This window comes from Ammospiza nelsoni, chromosome 2, assembly GCF_027579445.1.
Source record: "Ammospiza nelsoni isolate bAmmNel1 chromosome 2, bAmmNel1.pri, whole genome shotgun sequence".
NCBI lineage: Eukaryota > Metazoa > Chordata > Aves > Passeriformes > Passerellidae > Ammospiza > Ammospiza nelsoni.
Window position 1 is genome coordinate 43,419,186 of NC_080634.1, and position 17,817 is coordinate 43,437,002.

The 17,817-nt window shown below is 38.6% G+C and overlaps 1 protein-coding gene across 1 annotated transcript in view; it reads right to left on the minus strand.

The window, feature by feature from the left end:
- Window positions 1-17,817, minus strand: part of TRPC6 (transient receptor potential cation channel subfamily C member 6) — a 78,639-nt gene that overhangs the window by 21,030 nt on the left and 39,792 nt on the right. Inside the window, exons 2-3 of the mRNA XM_059493766.1 lie at window positions 9,464-10,238; window positions 1,436-1,621 (exon numbers count right to left, since the gene is read on the minus strand). Coding sequence (XP_059349749.1) covers window positions 1,436-1,621; window positions 9,464-10,238 — 961 coding nt within the window. The remainder of the gene's footprint in view (window positions 1-1,435; window positions 1,622-9,463; window positions 10,239-17,817) is intronic.

The window sequence follows — 17,817 nt, forward strand, 5'->3', positions numbered from 1 at the left end:
CTGGCATGAGAAAATGGCTATCATATTTGCAGGAAATCAGATGAGAATTACTTATAACTTGGAACCATTTGGACAAACTGCAAAACTGAGAAGTCTGTCCTATAAGGCTCTTTGTGTCCTCTAGACAGTAAAAGAAGCATCTTACAGAGGTAGATGTTAAAAAACTGTAGATTCTTGTGCACTGTACATTTTAAAATCCAAATCTATAAATAAATAAAAATTTATTTGAATGTAGTATTTTTTTCTAGGTCCTTTCTCTATACTTAAAAGATGACTGGCTGAAGGGACAAGAAATGTCTTTATTGAGATAAGAGAAAGTGTTGCAAGAAAGTTCACATGTGCAGAAGCACCAAGACTCAAACAATATAAAGTACCCAAGCTCAATGTAATCTGTTCTCTTCAACAGCTGCTTCAGATCTCTTTAGTGACTGTAGCTTGGAAGTGTTTTGCAGGTTGTGCTCATATACTGGTTCAGCCAAAATGGTTTTTGTCTTTCCTTCCCTTCGTGAACACATAAATACACCGCTCACATATAAATCTCTGTGTGTCCCCCAGGCACAGGAACTCAATTTCTGTAAAAATTTAGGGTAACATGCTTTTGAAGTACACCTTTTATCTGTGTCTCCTTGATCTTTGGTCTTACAAACTTCACTGCACAAATCATTTCTCCCTGGTTGACACAAGTCACCTAGAATTTTACAACCTATATTATCCAAGACAAGTTTCCTGGGAAATTCCAATGTTTATGCAGTTACAAACTCAGCTGGTTTCACTGAGCACTGTTCAGATGGAGAACAGAGTATTAAACTGTCAGTAGAAATAAAAGCAAGCCAAAGAAGGGACAATAATTCCTGTAGCTGGCATTGCCTAAAGCCTGCTTTCTCCTGAACTCAGAACCACAGTTCTAATATTCCTAGGTTGTTCCTCTGATCCCTCTGCGCAGACACAAACACAGTTTCTGTGAGACGTAATTTTTCCAGGTTTTCTCAAATTCCTGAGCAAGGCACAACAGCTTGACAAAAATCAGTATCGATACTCATGTCACTACTCATGTAGTGCACTAGGTCTGATGCATTGTTTTTAGCTTTTATTAGATCTTGCATTTTTCCAGGCTTCAGAAGTAGTGCAAAACTTTTCCATATTTTTTCTTTAAAAAAGAGATTTAAAATTAAAATGTATATCAAAAATTTTTGCATATAGCTACACATTGTTTTAGAGTAATCTGCTCTCATGCTCATTGTGAGCAGTATTCACCTTAAATATCTGCTTCTTGTTTACATTGCAAGCAAGGACTCTTTAGATTGTTAAAACCACTGTGCCCAAAGGGCCCAAACATTCATTTCAGTGTCAAAGGCTACCAAAACATAAAATTTAACAAAAGGATAATTTTATACCACCATCATGACATGCCTCTTTGATCAACAGAATTGCTTACTTTTTTAACTTCATACTTGATTGCAAGTTTTAAGCGGCTGAGGCTGGGACGACCATGCTCTCCATTATTATGGCTCATCTCCACATCACCATTCAGAATGGCTTCCACTTCTTCTGTATTTCTGCACAAATCAAGCAGTCCAACTACAAAATCTTTGCATTGCATAGACAGTTTCTTGTAATCATTCTAGAAAAGAGAAGCAGAAAGAAAAAAATCTTGGTGTTTAGATCCAACATGACAGAAGCAACTCTACATTCCACATACACCTCTGTGAATGTGAATAGCTTCTTTGCATCTTGTTATGCTTTTTTTCCCCTAAATGTTCAAGGAATGGAGTTCATCTCACCTTGGTTGTCTTGTACATCTACATTATCAATTTTCACACCTGAGTCACTCGTCTAGACATGCTTTAGAGGAAATTAAAATAAGAAAAGAAAACCAAAACACTTTCAGCAACATCGTATGACACATTTTAATGACCAGTTCAAGTTGAGATGTATAGCAGAGGGGAAATTTTTCTATCCACTGTTGCAGAAGTTTAGAAAAGATGTAGAAAATTGCACCGTCGAGATTTCAATTGGCCAAGATGAGCATCCTACGCAGAATACATCTAAAGAAATTCCCAACCTTCTTCCGAAATGCATAAATATACTGAAATTTCTAATGCCTAGAATTATTCTTGTAAACTTTGTCTTTCCCCTTTTCCAACATCTATTCTAGCTTGCAAACACAAGGTTTGATTGCTGTTCTCCACAACACTGCTACCAGTGGTAGAGCTTGTGTGGTGACACCACATCTCTGACTGCAGCCCTGCTCTAGCTCAAGGACCTCTCAGGAGACTTCAGCACAAGGGCCGAAATGTTGCTCTGCAACTGCAGCTTCAGTTGCTTTTTGCTTTAGCTAACAGTGTTGTCCTTGGGCACTGTTTTCCAAAAGACAGAATTCAAAACAGAAAACGGTATTTTGATCATTGCAATCTGCAGTTCATTAAACACTCCTTACATGCAGCTGTGTTTGGATCATAAAAGTTGGACATAGCTGGGAATTAGGTACAGATGTGTGTCTAAAGCTAAAAAAAAAATCTCTCAAGAGATTTAGTCACACACGTGTCAAAAACTTCTGCTATTTTTTGATTTCTGCTCATTTTAATGTCTCAAAAAGATGAAATTACTGTAGAATTTTTTCCTAAATGAAAGAATGGAAGAAACCTCCCACCACCTCACAGCATGCAGGACTGCTCATGTAGTCTCTGTGGCATGTTCAAAGTAATTTTCTACAAGTGCTTTATTACACAGACACATTTCACCCTCTTCCAATCTCTTCTTCGCGGTATCTCCCCTTCTTCCACCCTTAGTCTTGAGTTAGCCCCTTCTCTTTAAATACTTCCTTCATACTAACTGCCATCTAATGCATCCAATACTTCATCCTAGAAGAGAAGGAGCATACAGGATACCCTAATTTCTTTGCTAAGGGTGTACTTCATGCATCTTCGTGCTTTATTACCCACAACACTACAATAGCAGTTTATTACTTGGATATATTAAAGGATTGCATCCAAGTTTCACACTGCACTTTGCTTAGATGGATGCAAACATTCACAGACAAATATTTACAGACATCTACATAAAACTGCTAGTGATTTATTTTTTTAATAATATAACATAAACAAGGTAACTCAGATCTCTTAGAAGAGCAAAAGGCACTTCAATGCCATTTATCTACAAAGACAACAGAAGTTAAATACTAAAAGTAATAACTTCCTGTCATTCCGAATAATGTATTATTGCATTATTTGTTTTCTCTCCATTCATTAAATAACAGGAGATTTTAACCAAAATCCTGACTTCTGACACTACAGAAAGACTTTTTTGAGAGTAATATTTCACCTTCTGTTTGGCTTTCATTTTTCTGCAGAATCTAAGATTCACTATTCTGTATTTTTAACACATTAATTTTCTCTTCCAAATGAAAGGAAAATTAGCCATTTCAAATTCACAGACAAAGTAGAAACACAGAGGCAACTACCCACCTGTGATTAGGTACTAACTCTTCCAAACTGATATTTGACCCTTGAGTACCAATATAAAAAACCAAGTAACTTTCAGTAAACATACAAACAGTATAATTTGGCCTTCATAAGAACTTATAAAGCATTGTAATACATTAGTATCTGTATTTTTTCTGGTAGAAGATTCGTACATACCTCCACACTCATACACACTCTCCATAAGTATTTTCCAGCTTAAGTGACTTACACCAGACATGGAGTTTCAAGACTGTACATGAGGAGACCATTACTCTACAGGGGAATTATCCCTTCTGAATTTAGGTTTGTACACTACTACAGTATGTATTAGAATCCTGTAAATTCATCCATAAAATCCACCAGTTTATTTTCTCCTCTGCAAATGCAAGAAAACACTGCCCCCTCCCATGAAATACTGCCACAGCTGTGACCAGTGGTGGAAGCCAAGATGAAAAGTTCTCAGCAGTCAGGTTATGGCAAACAACTGCTCAACTGGGAAATTGAGCATTGCCCATCACTGCCTCCTCCTCTGCTGTGTCACAGGCAAAGTCAGCTGAAGGCAGAACAAAAAATGAAATGACAGCAAAAATGATTGATGCACTTTTCAATGTGTCTCTGTATATACACAAAAAAAGGTCCCCCTCCCTGGGGTCCCACATGTCTCCTACCATTTATGTGAGCCAAGGGAGTGGGGCAATTTATTTGGCTTAATTTATTTTCAAAAATGGACAAAGGCAGGGATAATGAGTTCTCCTTTACTACATGTTGTAAAAGTAGTGATTTAAAAAAACCCGATTCCTGAGAAACTTCAGATGGTAGTTAGAAACTAAGTTACAGTTGGAGCCTCTAAAAAGAATCAGCACTGAATTCTTCAGCAAAGCATGTGTGCTTCATTCTCTGCATGTGACAACACTGGCTCAGGGCTCCTCAGCAGTTTAGGAAAAAAATAAATTGTGCCAAATTTCACAAATTTCTTCCCAAGGATGAGGGAGCAGTACCAGCTGCTCCCACCTGCAGAAGGAGGTGACGCAGCACAGCGGGGGATGAGGAGCTAGGGAACAATGCTGGTGGCAGAGGAGTGTGAGTAGCACTGCTGAGAGGAGTCACCTGCCCTAAACATGCCAGACTGTCTTGGGGTGCCAAGTAAGGGAGCAAGCAGGCTCTTGTCACTCTGAAAACCTCAGCTGACCATGGCCTGCTTTACCTCTGACCATGCACAGGAGAGCACAGCCAGGAGAGCAACACTACAGCTGTATCTCCCAAAGAAAGAGACTTTTTTCACATGGTTCCCTGTGACCAGTCACAGGCTCCTGCTGTCTCCCAGACTGCGCCTGGGATTAGAATGCTCTCAGCATGCAGGACGACAAGGAACCACATGGATGGGATGGAGCAGTGCTCCAAACCATGTCCTGGCTCTGCTAAGTGAACTGCAGAGGACAAGATCAGAAATATGGATACTGCTATACTAGAACTTAGGATTTCAAAGTGGGATGTCATGTTGAATTTAGGTGTCACAGTAGATACCTAAATACATTACTTCCCTTTCAAAAGAGGCCCTTATGCCTTCAGTGCTTCCCTCCTTCTCTAACAAGTAATGTTACTTTTCTTTAGGAAAGCTGATAACAGCTGTAGTGAAGATGGGGGTCCCATTTCTGTAATGGGGGTTGTATAAATGAAAAAAAACAAAACAAAACAAAAAAAAAAAACCAACAACAACAACAACAAAAAAAACCACAAATAAAACAAAAAAAAAACCAAAAAAAAACCCTAGAAAATTAGATTTTGAGAGGGTTGAACTGAATTTTGCCTCTCATCAGAAAAGCAAATTCGAATGATTTTATTAGGGGGATTACTGTACAGCAAACAGTAATATATCTATGTTTAACTTAAAAACACATTTTCTATTTCATCAGTCAGTTGCCATTATAGTTGCAGTGGACTTTTTAACAAATGCTAATCTTATCTATTTTGAACAGCACTGGGCCACAACTGTCCCTCTCAAAACTTCAGGTCACATCTCTCTGCAAGACAACCTTTGTCATGTATCATCTACATCTTTATGTGTATAGTAAATATATTAGCTCTTAGGTGGGCAAACCACTGAGATGACAGAAAACATGAACACCATCTCCAAAAATAAAAATATTCGCTATAATATCAAACTTTGTAAAGCTGCACACTAAGCCATGTCCTGCACATGTGCTGAGGCAATCCCAAGTGCAAGCATGGGCTGGGCAGGGAACAGATCAAGAAAAACCACGGGAAGCAGGACTGGGAGTGTTGTGGAGGCAGCAATGTCAGACTGCAGCCTGAAGAGTCAACTGTGTCCTGGGCTGCATCCAGTGGTGGGCAGCAGTGCCAGGGAGGGGATTCTGCCCCTCTGCTCTGCTCCGACCCCACCTGCAGGGCTGCATCAGCTCTGGAGTCCCCAACATAAAAAAGAGGTTGACTTGTTGGAGCAGGTCCAGAGGAGGCCAACGAAGACAATCAGAGGGCTGGAGCACCTCTCCCATGCAGACAGGCTGAGAGAGCTGAGGCTGCTAAGCCTGGAGAAGATGAGGCTCCAGCGCGACCTTACAGGACCTTCCAGTACCTAAAGGGGCTCCAAGAGAGCTGGAGAGGGACTTCAGAAAAAGGCCTGGCAGGACAGGACCAGCGCCAATGTCCTTAAGCTGAAGGAGCATAGGTTTAGACTACATATTAGGCAAAAATAGTGGTAAGGCACTGGAATAGGTTGTCCTTAGAGTACTTTGTATCCCTGGAGATGTTCAGGACCAGGTTGGATGGGGGTCTGAGTAACCTGATCTAATGGAAGGTTCCCTGCCCTGGCAGTGGGGTTGGTACTAAATCATCTTTAAAGTAATTTATAACCTAAACCATTCTATGGTTCTATGACACAAAACTAAATTAAATGGTCTTCAGAAAGACCTGAAGATCTCAGAATTACTTAGGAAGCTTGAATTACCTATTTATTTGGTACAGAAATATTTCTACACTGTGATTTACACATCTGTCCAGTTATTCTGCCTTCAGAAGTAATCTACTTTTTTCTGATTTTATGCCTCATAAAGTATTTTTCTCCAAAACACTATTAAATACTGCAACACTTTTAATACCTGCAACAAAATGCAAAATGCATATAATGCTAGATAACACTACTGCATAGGTTTGTAGAAAGAAAGGGGTTTATTCCAGAGAATAATGGTTTCTCCTGACTGTGGCATTTCCTATTTTGTGTGAATCACAGTTTCATGGCCAGTGTTCTCTCTAATGTTAGAAGAGAGAAGCAGTTTATAGGACAGTCATAAAACAACCAGCATCACAGTTTGGCACTGATCCTTCTGATTGCCTCTGAGGAAGACCTGGAAATTATCAAGACCTGGAAATTATCTGTGTCACTGGCTGCTGTAGGCAACCACTTGAAAGTTTCCCTGCTACAATACCCTATCAGCACTATAAAACAGGTGACCTAAAGTGGTGTGTAACCAGAAAGCTCAGTTTTAATTTAGGTAAGATTTGAAATATTTTACATGGCTCAGGCTAACCCTAGGTGGAGCTAAAGATTTGCCATGTCCAGCGCCATAACCTATGCATTAAAAATATACTTGTTTAGATTACACTAACACACGTTAAGCATTTTTTGCCAAGCCCACACTTTTATGCAGTGACCACACTCTTCAAATGATTGTAGAAAACTCCTGAAATTAAGCAAGGGTAACATTTTTTTTTAGATCAATTGCTGCAACCAGGGATATAAACTTGCAGGAGAGCAAACAAGCCCAGACTCATCAGAGCTGACAGCCTCCATTTCTTGTAACTTTTACACACTTGTACTGCCTCCACTGAACTTAAGGCAGGGTATTTTGCAGTCAAATCTCTGGCCTGTCTAGATATTGTAAATATCACTACTTATCAATATCGTAAATGTCAGCTCTCATAAATTCAGTCATAAATGTACTTCACAGTCTTTAATATTTATCCAGAATCCCTACATGGTTTTAGTATCTATAAAAACATTCCCAAAAGACCTCATGTTGCCAGCTGCCAGCTCCTGGTGAAACCTTAAATTATTGGAGAGTTAAATTTCCATGTTGCCTTGTGCTCCTCAGTGTTCCTATTCTACTCCACTCTATCCAAAGAGTATTCATACTCCCAGCAGAGCCTGGATGATTAATGCCCAGCAGCATGGAGCTGCTTTGTCTCTAATCTCCTGTTTTGCTGAGGGACAGTATCCAAAATTCTTTGTACAACATTACACTAGAAGTGAAGCTCTCATTTTACAGAGAGCAACTGAGACAAAAGAGGAACTGGAAAAACAGAAGTCACCAAAGAAGGACCTCCTCATGGCACTTCAGAGCTGGCAGCAGAAGCTTTTTCTGTGACCCAGCCTACTTGGGTTCTCACCTGTGAGCTCCATTCTCTGCCTGGTACTGTCCTCCCACTCATCTCACTGATTGTGTTCTCTAGCATACATTGAAGGACACCTCTTTTTGGCTGCACCAGATGATGAGTTTATTTATCTTTATAATAATCTTAGCTTGTGTCACTCCAACTGTGGTAAAGGGATCTATGCAGTTCCTACAAATCAGACATGCTATTTATCTCAACATAGCTGTAAACTTAACAGGCTGCACTTATGGTTTATGAAAAATGGGTTTTAGCTCTGTTCTAAATTTACTCTGCTTTAAGTTAATCAAGTCCTTTTGTTGCCATCAGCAGCTGCTGAAGAGAAAAAAGTATGTGGTTTCAATACTCTTCACTGAACTGCATAGGAAATCAGTGGATGAAATCTCAGCCCACTGAGGTCTTAAAGGTTTCTGCCAGGGACTTCAGGGGGCAGATATTCATTCTCTGCAATAGTCTCAAATGGTCCTCCCAGCATTTTGTTTTTTTCTCCTTCCCTCCAATTTCAGCAGTTCAGGTGCTGTTTTTAAGATCACCTTATACATTCTTCTTCCTCATTTTCCCTCTCCAATAAATATTTCAGCTTCTTATAATAGACTGGTGCCACCTATGAGCACAAGTCCAGGGGAATTCATTCAGAACTGCAGCACCTCAGCTCAGGTTGGCTGAGTAGAGACAGTTCACAATTTTGTGAACTGTACCACTGCCAAGATTATTGTTAAATATTGATCATGATAACTTCAAACACTTGCTAACACAATGTTGGAAATTATTCTGTAACAGCTTTGGAAGGACGTTGATCTCCTGCTAGTGAAGTCTATACATAGAGCTCTGTCACAGGAGCATCTGCTTTTGACAGGGTCCCATGAGGCAAACGCACACTAGATGATTTTAGCTAACCCAGGTCATAAATAACATTGGCAATGTTTGCACAAGGCCTGACTTCACATTTACTGACAGATAAAACCTTATATTCTTACTCCTTAACTCATGCTTCAAGAGTCTCAACTACTAATATTTTTTTTCAAAAACATCCATTTATGAAATAAAAAAATTTCTATTTAACACTGAAAAAGCCTTTTAACTCTACACAGTTTACATATAACTAAGTACAAAAAAGTAAGAAAGAGGAAGAAGTGAACAGAAGTACTAGAATAGCACATTAAAAAAGGAGGACATCTACTTAGAATTCTCCTCATGAAGGAATGCAATACACTGTAAGTATGAAAGCTTCAAGTCCAAATACAAGAAACTAAAGAGAATGCATGAGGGTTTGATAGAATCACGCAACTTATCTGACATAAGTGACTAAAATGTACCACTTTAGACTCCTCTTTCCCCTGCCCTAGACCAGCTTCAGCCATGGGTTTGAAGGGCCTCCTTCACTCTCCTGCCTGGTAGGAAGTAGAAAATTAGTTCATTGGCACATTCTACATAAGCAGCATGAATTACAATCGGCACACGGCAGTAAGACATTCACTAAGATTTAAATCTTCCACTCAGTAAAAAACTGTGTGGTTTCCCACATTATACTGCTGATTTATGAAGGATAAAGTTTGCAGTTCCGTGTCTGCCAGAATCAGTGTCCCTCTACTCACCTTGAACTCTTTTTCAATGTTGGCAAGCACGGCCAGCTCATTGCTGAGCTCTAAGGCAGTCATGACCGGGTCCTCACTGGACAAAGACAGGTAGGCAGGGCTGGCCAGACCTTTGTAGGCATTGATCCTGGACCTAGAATGGCTGAAAGAGTCATGCTTCTGTTTCTGGTTGCACTCGCTGCACTTGCAGAAGTAGTCGTGCGGCCTGTCGATGCGCGCTCCCTTGCGCAGCAGGGTGTGCACGATCTCGTACTCGTGGCAGTGAGCCGCCAGGATGATGGGCGTCACGTCGTGCGAGAACCGCGTGCCGTCCTCGTCGTACGCGTAGAAGTCGTCGTGCTGCAGCTCCGACTGGCTGGGACTCAGGGCCAGCCTCTTGCCCTCGGCGAACGCGGGGTGGCTCAGGATGGCCTCCACTATGCGAACGTAGCCCTTGCTAATGGCCAGCAGCAAGGCGTCCCCCACCCGGGCCAGGTTCTCCTTCTTCAGCAGCAGCTCAGTGATCTCCAGGTGCTCGTTGGCCACCGCCAGCTGCAGGGCGTTCTGCCCCATGTAGTCCACGCAGTTGACGTTGAGCGAGGGACATTCCTCCAGCATTTTGCGAACCACCGGGATGTTGCCATACTCAGCGGCGTCCAGGAAGCGCTCCTCCTCCAGGGAAAGGCTGGTGGAGCGGTCATTGAACATGTAGGCCGGCCCCCGGCTGGCCTGCCTCCTGCCCTTCTCCCGCAGGATGGTCTGTCGCCGCAGGGCCAGCCTGTTCTCGTTGCCCCGGCTGTGAGCACACAGAGAAATTAAATTGTTAGTTCTTCTTTATGCAAGGGCATTTTGAATCATAATTAGTAAAAATATTCTGGTTCTTTATCTGCTGTGTATTTTGAATGCAGCAGGGACACCAGAAACCCTGCCTTTGATGCATTTTGTAACTACTGTTACTACAAAACCTGAGAATCAGTAGTCAGCTACATTTTATTTGAACAAGAAGAAAAAGCTGTCATCAATCATCATCTAAAACTACACTTTTTTCCCTTATTTTGTCCTCCCATCTCAGAGTGAAAATACGCCACAGTGTGAGAGGAGTCAGCAGTTATGGGATGGGAAATGAGGGATTGCTCAGGATAACAGGGCACACAAAGATGGAAAATGTCTAAACTCCCTTCTGCTTCACAAAAGCAGTCAGGCTGACTTCCCTTGTTCTTACTCTCTCTATTTCAGCAACCATCTAACTTATATCTTGGCTCTGGTTTCTACTCTTCACCCTGCTGATGATTTTCTCACATCTATAATGGAGTGCTCAGGCATTAACTGAATCTGGACAAGATAAAAGCACATTAAATACATTGTATGGCATCTCTTACATCCCATCTCCACCATTCTTTTCATTATTGCAGTTCATAATCTTGATATGATATTTATTCCTTCACTCAGGGGCTTGCCAACAAATCCTGCTAATTCTTGATTCATGACAGCCCTGAAATGTTGTCCAGTCTGCTACTACTGAAATCCTCAGCCATTTCCAACCATAATTATTAAATACATCATTAATAATTATTTAGTCATTATTATAAAGTGAACATGGCAAACTTAAGTTTTCTAAGAAATGTTACAAAATGTGCTATATTCTTGTTAAAAGAAGGAAATCTAATTCACTAATTCAATCTTATTTTTTCAGCCTATTAAGATTCCAATCTTCAATATAAATTAAATTGCAAATAATTTTCTCTTCTAGAGTTACCTTGCTAAACTACTTTATATTCCCCACAACTTCATCTTTTTTCTTCATTGAATAATAGCTTAATTATTCTTTACATACATATGCTCAAATACACTTTACTACATTCAGTATTTCCCACAAAAAATAACCATAGGCAATATTTTATTCATTAAATGTTAACAAATATGAATTTAAGTTTCAGTAAAAAAAATTAGTCCTTTGTGATTCAAAATTTCTTCACAAAAAGTAACATTAAAAGGTATAATTTATTCTAGGTTGTTTAGATTTAGCTTTAGTATAAATTTCCTTTCTGCTTCTTGCCCTCTCTGTTCTAGAGATACAGTCTTCTGCAGCACTGGCAATACTTGGAACTGTGAAAGTCTTAAATATAAAAGGACCATTTTTCTGCACGATAATAATAGGTATGGAATGGAGAATATATCACAACTGACAACAGTAACTATTAACTATAATTATTAGTTTCATTATTTGATATTGTTAATAGTTATTCAGAATTGCTAGTAGGGAAGCACAAAATATTTAAATCAAGCAAAGAAACGTTTACTTTTATGTTTAAATTCATTTCAAAAGCAAACTTTTTCCTAGTGATAAATGTGAATCCCATGAACTAAGAAATGTAGCTCTGAAAAAAAGCTATAGAAACTTTATTTCATATTTATCCTAGTTTTCCTGTGTATATGTTGAAGTTTGTAAGCTTGCTGTATTTTCACAGTGCAGTGTGTTCCTGTGACATCACATTTGTAGAAAGTCTGAAAAGCAGGGCAAAGTTTTCATATACATTTTTTATTGATTTGTTCTTTTGTACCAGAGAAGGTCCTTAGCAGTGTGAGGCATTACCTACATTTAAGGCAAACTGACCTGGGCTTCAATTTAACCAACAAGACGCAAAGTCCTGAGACCTGGCATCCAAGGGTGCAGAGGGAGAAATCATGGCAAGGTTGCTCTCTACCTTTTTTTTTAGTGCACCAAGTTTTCCAACTTTCTTAGCTCCACACTGGCTTCTCAGTTTTGAGTAAACTGATTATTTAAATGCAGTAGTTCACTATCTATCTTGAACTGCTTCTTTCTTCAGTGCAGCAATCAATTGCTGTTGAACATAATTTAAATAATTTATACTGAAGTTATTTCACAGAAGGACAGAATCATTTAGGTTGGAATAGACCTCCTAGATCATCAAGTACAACCTTTAACTCATCACTACTTTGTCAACCTGACCAAAGCACTAAGTATCAAGCACCAAGTGATTGCACCACCTCCCTGTGCACTCCTTTCCTTAACAACCCTTTCCATGAAGAAATTCTTCCTGATGTCCAACTTAATCCTCCTCTCAACAGATTATAGACAGATAAAAAATTCAACCCATAAAAAAATTGGAACATATTTTTTAAACTTCTTCCAAATAACAAAGACATGTTCAATAGAGACTAAAATATTAGTTAAATTGTCAATAACAACATCATTGATATAAAATATGTATCTTTATGTGGCCTGCAAAACTAACCCAGTATAAAATTATTTTGCTAGTATTTAATCCTTAAACAAGGAAATAGACTTTCAGCAGAATCTTGGTCATTATTTTTTCCTGAGATCCATCAGCTTCAGCAGTCTGGGGTGATTAACTGATCCAATATAATGCTTGTGGGGACAGATCTTAATGTTTAAAACAGGCAAAGGAAGTACTGAGTACCTCAGCCTCACCTGGGCCCTTTGTCACTGGGTCCACCAGCATAATCAGTCTGTGTTGGTGAACTGACACAGCCCACAGCCAAAAATTGCTGTTCATTAAACACTTCCTCTTCCATCTTTCAAATAAAGGAAAGAGGTTCTATTTCTATTCTAGCAATACATTCAGTATGGTTTATCAAAGCACAGGGTAATCATTGCAGTGAAGAATACTTTGAATTAGTGTCTTTGTCTAGTACCACTTCCTCTTTCCTTGCCTGCATTTAGAAGAAAATCATTGCTTAAATGGGATATTAAATATATACATTCCTTATACAGTAGCTCATCAACTGAATTAGAACTTATTATAGAATGAAATAAAATATATTTTTATTGTTTGCTGGCCTGTACCACATGTCTGATGCAGATCTCTAGAATCTCAATGTAACCAATTTCTCATGCATCAATGCATTTCATATGTATGAAATTATTGTCCTGGTTTGTCCATTTGCAATTACAGTTAATTAAATTTAAGGATCTGTCATTAAAACTGGTTCTTGTAGCACAAGGCTATAAGTATGTTTAATTGCAACACAGAAAGCTGAATTTTCTTTTTTATTATTTCTGCTTGACTAGACAGAGAAGTAAACATTACTTCAGGAGTTTGTTTAGAAAAGTATAAGACTTGATTGCCTCCAAGCACAGGGAAAGGAATTTTGCAATCCAGAAGGGTATGTTCAGTCTTGTTTTAGTCTGATGTTCTTACATTTATTTTACACTCAATAAGTTCATTCCAGTTCATTTTTTCTTAAATAGATGCTTGTGTCATAGTACTGGCCACAAAGCCACTTGAAACCTCATCCTTCTCAGACTGTGACTGTTAGTTGCAAGATATTTCCCCAATGTACTTTGGAGAAATGCAGTCTAAAGTACCATACTCATTACTCCTTAGAACTGAAGAACCAGTATGATCAAGGCTGGAATACTGTCATCATTTTTGATCTCATATTACAGGAAAGGGGTTCTACAATATTAGAAATTAAATGCAAGAGAGCAACAAAGGTCACACAGTCTCTACCATATCTTCCACTTGAAGCACAGTAAGATTGATTTGTGAATTATACAGGATAGTACTCCACTCATTTCACTTCCACCATATGATCAGTAGAATTCTAGGATAAATTTGTCATTTTTATCTTCTCTGTAGATAAAGGACAGACATTTCTCCTACCTACTCTATAAGTGGAGAACCTATATTTTTCCATTGTTTCAAAGAGAATCCCAGCAGATTAGGTGAGAGGCCTCCTTTAATGCATAGAATTTAACAGGAATATAGACCACAGAAGGATGATGGAGTAAAGTCCCTTACAAGTACAGGTATCACCTCAAACAATTCCCATTAAAATATCAGACTGTCTTGAAGGAAATTGCTGTCTTGCTGAAATTTTATTGTCAGTTACTAATCACATGGAATGACTGGTCTTGAATTTCCCTGCTGTAGTACTCAGAAACATTGACTTAATTTTCAGCCTAAATTTCAAAATCACCAACTTAGATCTATTTCACTCAAACTAAGTATCACTTTTCCCTACAGTGTCACCTGCAAAACACGAACTCACAGCAATCATATCTCCTCTCAACATTCACCGTGCTGAGTGAAATTAAGCTCCTCTCATTTCCTGCTACATCTATGAGGTTAAGTCTCAGAACAAAACTCTTCTTGATTACACCTTCCTAAACTTAAAATAGTTTAGGAATCTCTTGTGTCAAGTGTTTGTAGTCAAATGATTAGGCACCTTTTTTGGTGCAGTACATCCAAGAAATCATTTAGGCACTATGGATTCTCTTGTGAGGCAGAATTCTGCCTTTGTTGACTTTCCTTAATCAGGTCTCAGACAATGAGTCTCAGATTTATGAAGTGAAAGAACTATGCTGAAAGATCTGATTTTGACCCTCAACTCCCTTTGAGGATATGAACTGTCATTACAAAGAGTTGTGAAGCTGGGAAAGTTTGGCCATGGGAAACAACTGAGAGTATCCACAGCATAAGAATCCAAAGTAAAATGTTTTGTAAGAAATTCTGCAATATCTGCTAGAAGTTGAACAAGCTGGTATATGGAATTGACAGATTAGAGTCCTCATCTTCCTTTACTCACTTAAAAGAGCTTATAATACTTTAAAACTACCTTATAAGAGTAATCTGTTAATGCATTTAAACTTGAGGCTTGGCTTTCCTTCAGAAGTTTTTAACCTTTAGAAGAAGACTGGCTTTCTCAAGAAATTAGAACAAATTAAACTCAAAAAATCCAACTTTGCTACTATCCTCAGGACCATGCTTTAGTAAGAGACTGCACTGAAGTCCCTGACCTGCATATATGAATATAAAACCAGACATAAAGCCTGCTGTTCTCATGAGAACAAAATAAATGTGTACTCGTGTACATTGCCAGGAATGCAAATCTACAGGCTGGAAGCACAACAAGGAAAAAAGGAGGCTGACACTACTGGCAGCATCCTAAAGAAAAAAAAAAGGCATAGACACAAATGCTCTCAGAGCAAACTAAGTGGAGAAAGTTGTGTTGACACACTGGTTTAATCACAAACGCCTCAGTCTTGTGAAGCTCAAGAATTCTGAAAATTGTCCAATCACTGTGACAATAGTTTCCACTGCTTGTTCAAAGTCAAGTACACAGCTCAAACAAGGTTGAAACCATTAGTAACCATTTCTGAATCAGCTCTGTGGGGAAGCTTCCAGAAAACTTTGAAGGCCGTGAGCTTATTTTTCCAAAGAGAAGAAAAAAGCTAAACTAAATCAGTAATTTTCAAATTTCATTATCTTATGCTATTGGTAAACTGTCAATAATTAGCAATTAGCTACAAGATCAGATAGGAAGTAATAGCGAACAAAATGATCAGCACCAAACACCCAATAATAAATTAGCTTGAAACTATCGAATTATTTGGATTTGGATGTTCTGTTCTTCTGCTTTTTTTCTGTTCTTCTACTTTCTTTTATCGTTTAGAATACTTCTATATAAAAAAATATATGTACCATATAACATAATATTATATATAATCTGTCAAATATATTTTATAAACTTATATATTGCTATACCTAAAATAATAGCAGCGTATATAAGATTAAATAATATAAACTCCATCTAACTAGAGATAGGATGGGAGCTTCGACAAACAAAGGGTGTGGACCTCTAAATGATACCATGCTAAAGCACAGAAAATGACAGGTTGTAGAAATTTAGATTAAATTGAAATTCTAAACATAAAGATGGTAAATGTCTTGAAACAAGTATCTGAAAAAACTTGGGTTTTCCATCCAAAGGAAAACCCAAGTTTCCATCCCCAGCATGAGGGTCCAAGGTTCCTCCATAACCCCTGGGAGCTGGTGGTGAATTGTAAGTGAGCTTGGGCTTAAAAACACCTTAAATAACAAGACAGAACCACCTGTGGACATGTACTATAAAGCTTACAAATAATCAGTGACAGTGACTGTCTTAGAAGTAAGAAAACCGCACAATGAACAACCCTAAGTATTTAATTTTGTAGCAAATGAAAGGTACAAGAAAGAGTATTTTTACTCTTGTGGGGTTTTTATCAGAAGATGTACATGTAACATACAGTATGAAATAGAAAATCTTTAAGACTTTTATTTGAAATTTTGGTGAAAACTGATTTGCCTTCTGCAACTGTCCCAGAGGTCTTTCTTAGACCTGGACTGTCAAAGCTTTCTTGTTTACAGACTGCTGAGAAGTGTTTTCCCCAAGTTGATTGATTATGTTGTGCAAATGCTTTTGTACAGAAGCAGTTAAAAACAATTATGTTTTAGAGTGTGTTTCATCAGTCACAGTTTGTGAACCTGGAAGGGTAACAGTCTGACAAACACTTTCTTCAGGAAATAACAAAAGGTTTTTCTTTCTCTCCTGAAAAGTAGTTTAGTGGCTAATGGCTAATGGAGAGAAAGCACCCTACATAAGGCAAACAACCAGTTCTCAGGCTCCTTATTTCATTTGTCATTCATTAAGCCTAATTTTTACCCTTAGTTGAGTAATAAACCAATGGTTTATTATTGATGAAGTAGCTTCCAACCACAGAAATGGGAATGACAAGTAAACAGAAGCATTTAGGGAAATGGTTGGGAAAACAATGTCTGAATAAAAACGGCCTAAGGAGAAAAAGTAGCCTGGAAAGCTGTAACCGAGTCAGCTTACAGATTTATCAGCAACAACACACAAAAGATTATAGCACTCAGATTGCTTGAAGCTTCTAAAGAGGGGTGTGAGATTTAAATTCTTCCCCAAGATAAAAAAAAAAGAGAGTGCTTTACCAGCCCAGAGGCTTTTATACATCACAATTGCAAAGCGAAGCAAACAGATTCACTGAATATTCTGAATTGGAAGGGACCCACGAGGACTACTGAGTCCAGCTCTGATGTAAACAGCCCATATGAGGAATAAATCCATAACCCTGGTGTTACTAGCACCATGCTCTGACACTCCAGCTGAGCTACCCTCAGGGTCAGCCTAGGACAGTGAGGCAAGGCAGATGACATGAAGAAATGGGTTGAGACCGCTAAGTATGGATTGTCAAAAGATATCATCCTTTCCTTTGAGGATTACTATCATTTTAAGGTTTAAAAGACTTCTATGGATCTGGATTGTGCAGGTCTGAAGACTGAGATGCACCTGAGCATAATGATAATTTCATTCTGGCTGCTGAAAATATTTGACAATAAATGCTAAATACAATTTTTAAAGCCTAATTTTAGTGTCATTACTGAAAAACTGAATTCCTACTTTCCAGTGGCTGATCTTACTCAGAATGATGTCTAACTACATCTGCAAAACCAGTTCCTCTCTGTGTAACACCTGCTCAAACATTTTTCCTCAACTGTAAAAAAATGTTGAATGCATTCACCCTTTAAAATACAGTTTAATTAGAG